Source organism: Typopeltis vanoorti, chromosome 23 (genome assembly GCF_054136105.1).
Source record: "Typopeltis vanoorti isolate ZY-2024b chromosome 23, IOZ_Tvanoo_1.0, whole genome shotgun sequence".
NCBI lineage: Eukaryota > Metazoa > Arthropoda > Arachnida > Uropygi > Thelyphonidae > Typopeltis > Typopeltis vanoorti.
This window is the reverse complement of record NC_143571.1, coordinates 48,282,255-48,294,318: the sequence shown is the minus strand read 5'-3', so window position 1 is coordinate 48,294,318 and position 12,064 is coordinate 48,282,255. Positions and strand designations below refer to the sequence as shown.

The 12,064-nt window shown below is 34.8% G+C and overlaps 1 protein-coding gene across 1 annotated transcript in view; it reads left to right on the top strand.

Annotated features, from left to right (window-relative positions):
* Positions 1 to 11,514, top strand: part of LOC150093827 (2-aminomuconic semialdehyde dehydrogenase-like) — a 32,128-nt gene extending 20,614 nt beyond the window's left edge. The window contains exons 7-9 of the mRNA XM_090412525.1: positions 4,216 to 4,393; positions 7,221 to 7,430; positions 8,603 to 11,514. Of these exons, the coding sequence (XP_090268651.1) occupies positions 4,216 to 4,393; positions 7,221 to 7,430; positions 8,603 to 8,752 (538 nt within the window). The 3' untranslated portion in view covers positions 8,753 to 11,514. The remainder of the gene's footprint in view (positions 1 to 4,215; positions 4,394 to 7,220; positions 7,431 to 8,602) is intronic.
* Positions 11,515 to 12,064: the final 550 nt, after the last annotated feature.

Here is a 12,064-nt window from a genome sequence, read left to right as displayed (position 1 = left end):
TAATATTTCTATACGTGTGTGATTCATTTCTCACTCCACTTGTTTAGATCGCTAACAAGAAACTTTTTTCTTTACATCAGTTTGCCCACTCAAATGACTTGAATTACTCTATATTTCATTACTCTTAGCATAGGCACATCTTGAAATTCATTCATTTTGAAATTTGTTTATATCACTCTACTTGAAAGGACTCACCATATGAGAAGGTGATCTATGTGATTAGTGTTGATTACTACAGCTGTTTCATTTCCCTGATCACTGTTGCTAGTTGTTATTTAGAAGATTATCTCCTGTTTTATTGAGGATTATTTCAATAATAACAACAATTATATCCACATGGCATTTCTGTCTATTTTCTGCTAGTTCTATCTACGCTTTAGATGGTGTTGAACTGTCATTAATTCTCTTCAAGTCATCCTGGTAGCTGCTTATCATTGTTTGTATTTCTTGTCAAAAACAGTGGGATCCTTGTTTAAGTGATTATAGAATTACAGCAGTAATTCTATACAATCCAAGTACAATGTTTGTGTTGCTGAGATCATAAATGGATTACCATGAAAAGCTGTAGCTATAACAATAACATGACCTAGTTTTGCACACAAATAAAGATAATTTTTCCTTACTTTTGCAACAGGTTTGTAAGGTTGTAATTTGGAGGATCCATGAATCATGTTTCATGATTCATGGATCCTCCAAAGCAGTTATGCAAATTCCAACAGATATGCAACAGTTTGAACATGCAAATATCAACAAAAATAAAAACAGTAATTGCAAAAGAACCGAACATATGTAAATTAGAAATACATGGAAAAATACTGGAACAAGTAATGAAATTTAAATACCTAGGAATAACAGTGAAAACATACACCGGATGAAGTAAAAGAACAATCCCTGAAGGCTAATAAAACATCAGGATGTCTAAATTCTCAACTATATGAAAAAATAAAGATCTAACAAAAGAAAAAAGAATATACAAATCAGTAGTCCAAGCAGTATTGATGTATGCATGTGAAAAAATAATAGAAATATCAAAAATATAACAGAAATCATTAAGAAAAAAAATTTTATTATACCAAAATTTGAAAACAAACTTGGGTACAAGAAAAAAATGAAAAGATTTATGAAGAATTGTCAACTACAAACCATAAATACATAGATTAAAAAAAAAAAGAGAGAGAGAGAGAGAGATTAGAATGGACAGACTGCCTGCATCATAGTATTGGAGATGCAATAAGCTGAAGCTTAAAGCAAGAAGTTTAGCACAGACTGTTTACAAAAAGATTTGAAACACAGCCATTCTGCTAAGTTTGATTACTCCTTTCATTTTTAGTAAGGAATTGTATGATATGCATTTCTCTCTAGTTCACAACTAAGAATTAATAAGAATAGCGGTATGTTGTATGTGGGACAAGAGTAATAGCTTGAGGTTTTAGTTTCATTTATTAAATGTACTTAATTGAAACATCTTATTCAACATTTTAAAATTTAACCGAATATACCAAAAAGTTTTTTTTTTAATTTAAAAAAAAGTATTCTAGTGTATTTATGAAATGCTTTTAGAAGATTTATTTATGATGAAATTTGTTGAAATACTGTATCTCGAGTAGCTATTGCATTCATAAATATACAGAACTTGTAAAATAAACTTGTGTTATGGAAAGTGTGAAAAAAAAAAAAAAAAGGCTCAGTGGGTACAGACGAAGTCCTTTGGTTGGAAAGACCTGGGTTTGATTTCCGTCCATGACGTGAGAACCCTTTATCTGGTCTCTTTCGACTAAAGGTGAGTTAGCCGATCTCATACAAAGGTAGAGGGTTCTTTTCTCCCGGAAACTCGGGTTTTTCGTCTCCCAGAACGCAAACCGGCCCCGTGAACACACGCATGTATAGGACACATCTACTAAAACTTTAGATATTAGTCTATTTTATCATTTACTCCATAAAATATACACAGATCTATTATAAAAAAATTAAAATTTATCAATATGCACAAAATACTTATAGACCATACATTCAACTGCGAATGGCGCCATATTTACGACTGCAAATTTACGTTTGTTTACAGAAATGCAAACAAACGTAAAGATGCAGTGTTAAATCATCACTGCATAAAACTAACTGTTATTAATTAATTGGTTAAATTCATTTATTTAATTAGAATAAAACAAATATTTTAAAACGATTCATTCATTAGTGTATAAGCTAGGCTACCGCGAAACAATTGTATCAACTGTATTAGGCTAACACACAGCAATCTTATTGCTGCTTATTCGTTATGAATCGTTATCTTAGTAAATAAATATGAATGATTTCTTTTTTTCACATTATCTTCGCATTTTTGATGTCTAGTGTTAGTAATACGTATAACATCTACAGTGTTGTGTTACCGGTAAGATCAACAGTAGGCTATTAGTAGTTAAGTTTTTGGGCAGTCAAACGTTATACGCGGATTTTCGAACAACGAGGGGGAGCGGGGTGTTCGGTAGGCACCTTCGCAGCGCAGCTGGCGAGAACAACGTGGGGGGTCGGCGCCCGTAACTCCCGCGTTGTTCAAGGGTCAACTGTATTATATCAAAGTTGAGGGTAGGCACATTCTTAGCGCAGCTGGCATAACGACTGCACCTCTGGCTCAAAGTATTAAATAGTACTTTGAACAATACTTTATTATGGCTTCAGTTTCCAGTTTTGCTTTGGTGTAACTGAACAAGTGACGAAAAGATGAATTCTAGTCAATGGCGCAAGCTACCTACTAAACAGTTCAGAGCAAACTAAATAGAAACTTATAAACTCGGTCGCAAAAAAAGTAAACTACAAATAATGTTATAAAATGCGAAAGTTATATAAATACGATTAGCTCTCTAAATATTGTTAATGGCGAAAATTAGCTGCTTCTAAATAAATACGGTGTCATGGCACATTTCCACTTCATTCGTTTCCTACTTCGTGATTACAATTTTCGACCAGAAGTGTGATGTTTGCGCATGCCTAAATTGTCAATCGTCAGAGCATAAAACAGTTCATCGATGCCAGCACACACCGAGGTATGTCATGTTCTGAGATGTGCTTTATTTAATTTTCGAAATTATTTTTAATTATTTCCTGACCTTCATTTAGTCATAAGACTTATGTGCGTTTTATTTTTCAAGGATTTCAAAAAAAAAAAAAAACCTCTTGAACATCCTCAGCATTTGAAGCACATTCAAAAAGCTGAACAGCTCGAATTGAACTTCCAGATGAATGGCTTTTTATCATTTTGATAATCCATGGTTAAAAGTTCATTATTTACATGCTTCAACTACGTCGCACTTGCTGTGTCGTGTTGAAAGACATGAATCTGTTTCATAAATACCATAATATAAGGAACATCGCATTTTTCTATCACTACAATCAAAGGTCAGAGTTTAAACCAAGAGATACAGTTCAGACCATTACACTTTAGCTACTGAACTTCATATTTGGTCGTTCCTCAACTATCTGCCACACCCGTCCGATCAGCAAAGGATGTAGCCTGATGCCTTGCTTCTCCTCACTGATCTCCAGCGCTCTATGAACCAGTCACAATCGTCTTTACACCACTAATCTGAGTCGTTGATTGCCATGGTTGATTTTAGCTATGCAGCTGCCCTTCCCTAGAAATCTTAGACTGTGCACTTCTTTGCATTGTGTCCTGGTATTAACTTGAACACCAGCAAACTCTTCCAACGTCTGGTTGATTATTTCCACCTCGAACTGCAGAGATTTCCATAACATTTTTCTTAGCAATTTTTGGTTCCTTGATGTTACTTTTGAATCTTTTCCTTGTGTGCTCCTATAGCATGGCGTAATGTGGCCTTAGATGTCCGTGAACTAATAAAATGCAAATCAAATGAAACCAAACAACTACCAATCATGGATCTTTCTATGCCTTTCGTAGCTGAGATGGCACCTCCATATTTTATCGGCTCATATGCTGAATATGAGCCGATAAAATATGGAGTCCTATAATAACACCGTTTTCGAAGTCTGTAAGCTTACAGTCTACAGATGTACAGTTAATAGACTTTATGGGTATACACAGTTCGTATGACAACAGTTATATTTCATATTCTAGTATGTTTCATTCTAAAACAGGGGGTCCCAATACTTATTTTAAGATAGTACATATTTCTCGTCCTATTTATTCATCAATGTAGCTTCAGTTTTAATCATTTTATATTCTATTATTTCATCTGTTTTTAGGAAAATCAAAATTGGTGATCCAGCAGTATCAGATACTTGGTTAGGCCCTTTAAACAACCAACCCCATCTGGAAAAGGTCAAAAGTTATCTCGAACTTGCGAAGAAAGAAGGGGCTAAATTTCTGTATGGAGATGAACATGATCAAAAACGTTTGAATCTTAGTCCAAAGAATAAACAGGTAATACAGTGTATCTTCTATGTGCAATATACAGTAGAATACAGAAAGAAAATGAAAGTTCTATATCAAATGCCAAAGAATGATTAAACCGTCCAAATATGTCATAGATAGATCTTGATGGTTTAATTATAATAACATAAAAGTTAGATTTTTTCTATAAATTAGAATTAAGGAGCTTTAAAGACAGCCCAACACAGAAACAACACGGACAATTCCTCTAAAAACTGACAAACATCGTATAGGATCAAATGTACAGTCTACAAAAGTGCTAGCTGAAAAAATATAATAATAATTAAAAAAAAAAACATTTAGATGGAAAAATTAACAGTGTTTCCATAATCAGCATGCTAAAGTACATACAAATCAGTGGAATGTGTGCAAAGGATTATTATTATTTATTACTCACCACCTCCATAGTCCTATGACTTATCCCGCTTTACCCCACTGCCCTTCGAGTTAGATGCACTCAGTGACAGCCGTACAGAGTTCATTATTAATCCTCAATACCTGCCCCGTACTTGTGTTTACAATGATTCATCTGAAATTCCAACAGACAACTAAGATTACCTCAGGCAACCAGTAATTATTATGCCCTCGAAACACCAAATGAGTTGATCTAAAGCTCTAAGTTGATCTGTGGTTTCGTTGTTTTCCCATTTCATTTTTCATTTGCTGCGGAGATAATCTACCAAAAGAAACTATTGACCACTGAGGATATCAGTTATTAACTGAAGACAAGTCATGGAAAAGAATGAGAAGCAAAAAAGTCTAGTAAAACTAATGTTGTGATAGACATATTCCCAATATGGCAATAACCAACATAAAAAAAAATTGCCTGACTGTTTTTTTTTTCTTATTATTAATAATATCAGTCTGTCAAGACGAGAGAGGAAAATTATTTAATCTTGGTTATGAGTTCATTGCTGAAATAACTTTACCATTAATCATTAAGCTGGTCTCATAATACCAAGGCCTGTGGTTGGCCGAGTGGTTAGTGTATCCGTTCTTCAGCCAAGAGGCTGCGGGTTCGAATTCACTCATGGGTATGGATGTTTATGTTTATTCTACTAACTCTTTGTAGAAAGAGCATCTGCGACCGTAGACTTTTTCTAGTACAGGGGCCTCAAACTCAGCAAAGGGCCAGTCAATTAGATGTATATCAGACGCGGGCCGTATTCAATATTATTCTGTGAACCAAAACATAAACTAAAAACAAAGGCCTCTTGCCGGGCCTTTACGACTTACGTAAACAGCTACACCACCATTTTAATTATAGTAATAACTTTTACTCTTGTTTAAAGCTGTCATAAAACATTCAGAAGTTTGAATTTTTTCTGTTTTAATCCCCGCAGGATGTTAGAAATATTGCTTTTTAGAAAAGAAATCATTAAGGTCGCAGGCCGTATCCGGCCCGCTGGCCGCCAGTTTGCGTCCCCTGTAAAGCTTCACTCCCAAACCTGATGAGATACGGGAGTAATCATACGGCGTCAAATGACGTCACCTATGAATAACTAAGTATCTACAATACCGAGTGCACAGAAATGCCCAATGTTTTGCGAAAGGGTCAAGAAATCTATCATGAGACTGACATACCTAAATAATATGAGAGTTGTATGTCATTTATCCTTGTTGACGATGTGTGTTAGCTCGAGAGAATTTTGGCATTTGCTGATGAAAAATCAACACGAAAAATGATTTTAAGCAGATAGCAAACATTTAAAGGTTACAACAAGAGGTATGAGCAAAACTGCATGATTCAGGAAGATCTTAGAAATTCATTAAAAAATACGAATTTAATCGACTGGAATATACCAGTACATTGGGTATATACATGCGCACTTCCATGAAAAACAGTGGAATCTATAATCGATAGCAATGCAGTTTGAATTAGCTGCCATTTTTCCTTTTCTTTCTTTTTTTTTAAAAAATTTCCTTTTTTTTAGATTTTAGATATTGAAACACGAAGATTTAATACAATTAGTTCATGCTACTAACAACGGTGTTATAATGTTTAAATATTAAGAAAGATACATAAAAATCAATACGGAAAAATTGAATATTACTAAAAACAGATCTTTTAAGTGAGGAACCGCATAACCTGAACTGCCACACAATGTGAAGGAATGAGGAGAGGAGGGGGGGGGGTAAACTTCAAGAAGTTCCAGAAAGACCATTATATTCAGAAAAAGGAACTGTTTTTGGGTAACAATTTCCTCAAGCAGTCTAATTGACCCCGTCTTCACTGAAGAGTTCAAAAAGAATGTCACCATCATCACAAAGGAGCGATATGTGAATGTGCTTGAGATGTTTTGCATCCCTTTGTCCCTCACTTTTGGATAAATTCTGGATGGTTTCGGCAGGATGGTGCTCCACTCACATATAAGTTATATCTAGAGAAGGGTTTTGAAAACACTTCGGCGGGGGGATAATCAGTCTCAAGCCTGAATTCGAATAGGATGCAAACCTACAAACATTTATGAACTAAAATAAGCGATTCGAGACGGGATTTATTTTTCTTTTCGATCTGTTTTAGCATCTCGAATGTGATATTTTGATTTTGTATTTTTATTCGTGAAAGACCAGCTGGATCTACAAGGGGAACATCTACACAGAGAAGATTGATTATTCGGTAAATCTCCCCCACCTCTTCCCCGTTCTTTGCTAATAATTATTTGCTTAGAATCTATCAGATCATAAATAATCAAGTATAATGCTAGATACAAGAAATGAAACAAGAGTGATATAATTTGACAAGTTTTTATATTATGAAATTTCTTGTTAAATCTACCTTTAAATTTACGACTGATTCCCAGGTTCTTTATTTTAGGGATATTACGTTGTACCGACTGTTCTCACAAACTTGGCCGATACCTCTCGCTGTATGCAGGAAGAAATATTTGGTCCTGTCACGTGCATAATGCCCTTTAGCACTGAGGACGAAGTTATAGAGCGTGCAAATTCTGTTCAGTACGGACTCGGAGCTACTCTATGGTCACAAAATCTACGTCGTGTTCATGAAATAGCACCACAGTTAGAGGTAACAGTTTATAATAGATTAATTTACTAGCTATTTTACTCGCGCGCACACCAAACATGCGTTCCATCTTTAAAAATAGTTACAACGAAATGAAAAGACTGTTCAGTTCCTTTTTTCAATTTCGTTTTGTAGTTTTATTTCATTTATTTATGTGTTTATTATTGATTCTGATGTTTGGTTCCCGTAGAGCTGATGCAATCAATCTGCTACCCGAGTAGATAGAATTCCGCTCTCACTGTAAGTTCGAATCTCACTGTGGTATGAATGTTTATTTAGAAATATTTCTGAAGTGGCTTGAAAGAGTTTCATATTTGGTTTTAAGAACAGCATTTCTGCATTAGTTAACTCTTGGTCCACTCACAATACTCCAAGTCTATAGGTTTCCGATCTCTTATAGTGGAATTATCATTAAAAATGCATCAAGAATTAGAATTCTATTATCACCAAAATTCAGGAATGTTTTGGCCTATAGGTAAACTCGGCAGCCAGTGGGGTTTGCCTACAGCTTATATAAAACATATTTATAAAAAGTAAAATTTTATTTATTTTTTATTGCTTGAATAAGGAAATCGTATATAAGAACAAATATACTGTTCAATAATATGCAAATAGTAATCACAATATATAACATAATATTAAATGGGATGTGCAAAATATCAATGACTTCAAATTCTGACCTCATCGCCTTCATTGCTTCAACCGTAATCTAAATAAAAATAAACGCTTCAGGTTTCTAACCCCGATACTCAGCAAAATTTCCACCTCCGATCGTCGCCTCCGTTGAGGCGACGATCGAAGGTGGAATCCAGATGATTACTGATTAAAAGATGACTTTAAAGTCATTCAAAGTATCGAAATTTTTTCTATCAAAACATAGGAAAATGGTGGCCTGTGTTGTGTATGTATAATGTAATATTAAGTGATTACTGTTTTTTAATTGCATAAATTCTAAACATTTCTTATATTATTTGCAAAGAAATTTCTCATACTTTTTAAAGCCGCTATTGGATATGCCTATAAGGAGAACTTCTCAACAGGAACCCAAATAGTATTCACATGCAACATCATTCACTTTTTCTTAATAAATAAGAAAGATCATTTCTTGCATAATGTATAGTACTTGATTTAGCTTACTAACAACTTACCAGTTTTGTTTTGTTTTTTTCATCAAGGCCGGAACCGTTTGGTGCAATACTTGGATGCAGATCAATTCTCAGATGCCTCTTGGAGGAATGAAAATGTCTGGAATCGGAAGAGAAAGCATAGAAGATTCAAGAGATTTTTATACTGAAAAGAAAACAATTTGCATTAAATTTAACTAAAACGAAAAAAGCGTGACAATAAGGCGATGTGTGCCGGCCTATTTAGCCAGTTTATTTAGAAATATTATTTAGAATTCTTGATTTCAATTTCATTAATAATAGTTTGTTTCCTTTGATCTGTTTAGCATCCATTCCACATAAAAGTTTAAACTGAGAGGATCTCTAATCATACTTCTCTCTCTCTCTCTCTCTCTCTCTCTCACTCTCTCTCTCTCTCTCTCTCTCTCTCTCTCTCTCTCATTTTTGAGTCCAAAGGGGACAGAGTTCAGCCCCAAATTGAACAAGAATTTTCTATCTTGAGCCAATTGTGTCATCCCAGGTATTGCAGCCAATTTCTCCCTCGTATCGTTAGGTTTCCATTCAAAATTTCTTAATTCGGTCTTGGATAGAACATCCTTTGAGAATGTCCAAATCAACTTAACTGCTGTTTAAGGATCATCTTTTTTAATATCTTCATCATTTAAATCATCTTCAGTTCGGTCCAGCGTGTTTCATTTCTGGTGTCCAAAAGCTAAGGACGAACTACATTTTTACCTGTATATGAAAAACTTTTCATGACTACAGACAAATGTAGACATAAATGTATTACCACCATACTAATAAATTATATTACACAAAATGTGTTATAAATTTCTTACAAATTAAATTGTAAAACGTTTTAGGGAAAAGTTACAAATTTCCCAAGGACGTAGTTGCTTACAGAAAACTATGCGGACATTTCAGTGTAAAATATGTCCACCGCCGAACTGCGATGCAATTCTCACAGCGTTGTACCATTTTTAACACCAAGTGATTCAGAAGTTTTTGAGGTAAACTGGACCACTCCTCCTTCAGAGAAAGAATAAAGCCCTGTTTGTTTTCTGGAGGGGAATTTCAAGCAGTAATGCTTTTCCCATTGCATCCCAAAAAAGTGTTCTACGGGGTTAAGATCTGAGGAGCGTGCTGGCCACTCGATTCCATTAATATCCTCGGTCTCCGGAAGTATCTCCACTGCTCGTGTACGATGCGGTGTGGCATTGTCATTCATAAAAATGAATTCTTCGCCTACAGCACCAAGGAACAATCAAACGTTGAAGAACTTCGTTTCAATATCGTTCACCAGTCATAGTCCCTTTTCCAGCACTTGAAGCTCGGTACGTCCATTAAGCGTAATGCCTCACCACACCGTGTCCCCAGCACTGCCGTATTTATCCCTTTCAAGAACATTTTCGTAATGTACCACTCTCACGCCAGATCCAGTCTCATCTAGAATCGGAGGAAAGACTAAAGCGACTCTTGTAAAAAGTACATTAATCCATTGGTGTCTTCAGCAATTTTTATGAATACAACACCACTGAAAATGTGCTCTATGATGACCTGCAGGTAAAGGGACGCAGACTACAGTCCTTCGAGCATATAGACCTACTTGTCACAGAAGTCTTGCCACAGTCTATCGAGATATCCATGTACCTAAAGTTGAATGGAGCTGACTTGCAAGCTGACCTGCCATGGTGCGTCGATCACACTTTGCTGTTATAACCAAAAATCTGTTATGCTCCTTGGTAAAGAAAGGGTAATCTCTTAGCGAACGTCTGGAACACATTCCATAGGTTTGAAATGCTTCCCAGAGCCTGGATACCACGCTATGTGAGATTCCAAAATCTCTGGCAATATCAGTAACACTGCGGTCTTCTGCAAGCTTTCCAATAATTGTTCCCAGCGTGAAATCATCTAGCAGCATTTTGTCTTTTTATCCTGTTGAGTGTTACCACGTGAGCCTCTTTGCGCGCGATTCGAAAATGTGAATGTATATCCTCTTTTTACTCGAAATTGTCAGTTATATAAATTGGCACAAGCTGATTCGAATGAATTTGTGGTTGGAATATTCAGAAATAGTGTTCTTCCTTACGTTTTGGACACCAGTGTAGTATTGTTTTTTGAATATTCCGTCCAGTATGCTTTGTTGTTTCTCAGTTTTCAGGGTTGTGCGTGACATGATTTCTACGATGTATATATTTCTCTACCTGTTCTGGATGAATATCCCGGATTAATGGCAATTGTCCCCCCCCCCCAGCTCCATTTGTATTACTTTAGTCTTGTTATTATTGATTTTCATTTCATACTAAATTGATATTTTGTGTCTGTCAATATCATTCTATTCGAATATTTGATGTGAACAATGTCTGCATATTATTATTATTGACAACTATAGATTTAAATGTTTTTTCTAAAAAGATATTAAACAGGCGAGAGGTGGATATTCTTGTATAGTCCTCTTCCTACTTAAAATTCATTTTTTTTAAGTTGTTAATCCTTATTATTGCTGCTTGTTTCTTTATGTATTTTGCGAAATCAAATGCGATGAAGTTTAATATTTCATTTAATTTTTTCTGTATCATGGAATCAAATGTTTGTTTGAATATAATAGTATATTGTATTTCATCTCATCTTCCCATGTATTTAGGCTCAGAGGTTTGTTATGGCGAAAAAACTTGGCTTCATAAAAACCTAAAAGGGTCGGTTAATCCCATCCGAATAGTGCGTAAATTGCATAAATTCTCTGAGGAGCTTGTCTGTGTTTCGATAATAAAAACTCAAGTTTCAAGAGCAAAAAAAAATCTTTTCACGCGTGTATGTGAAACGGGCTAACTCACATTAAGGTGAAAATATCTTCGAAAATGATTGTCAAGACACACATACATGCAAATTTATATTAAAATATTTTGACTAAGCAAATAGTTCTGCATTTTTATAATGGAGTCTACAGATTTCCGGCACTGTTAATTGAACTAAGAACGACCTTGAAAATAAATTTTTGTAATAGTAATTCTTTCTTCTCTGTAAACTTGGGTGGGAAATATTGAACTTACATAACGTTGGTTTAATGACTGTTCAAGTCATTAATAACAAACTAAAAATTGTAATCATTCTTTCTTTCGTTCTTTATCTGTATTAATTTGGAAAGAGTAAAGAATAAGCAGCCCAACCGCAGGTATAAAATACTTAGATTAGAATCTGCAGAAATGGCCGGAAGTGTACGCAGCAATTTACCTTAAGGAAATTATTCTGTGTTATTATGCAATTTGGATTGGCTGACCTCACGATAATGCTAGAATCATTTTCATGAGTAGCATAATAACTGCTGATGGATTGCTGTGCTTAATGGTTGTAGTAAAAGAAGAAGGGGAGGGGAGAGAATAATGTTAAATATGAAGCTATTGATCATATATTATGGCAGAGTTATTTATGGCTAAATTCTTTAAAAATGCATGAGGAATTTCAATAATAATAATAATAAATAAAAATACTGTTCTTCCCCAAGTTTATATATAT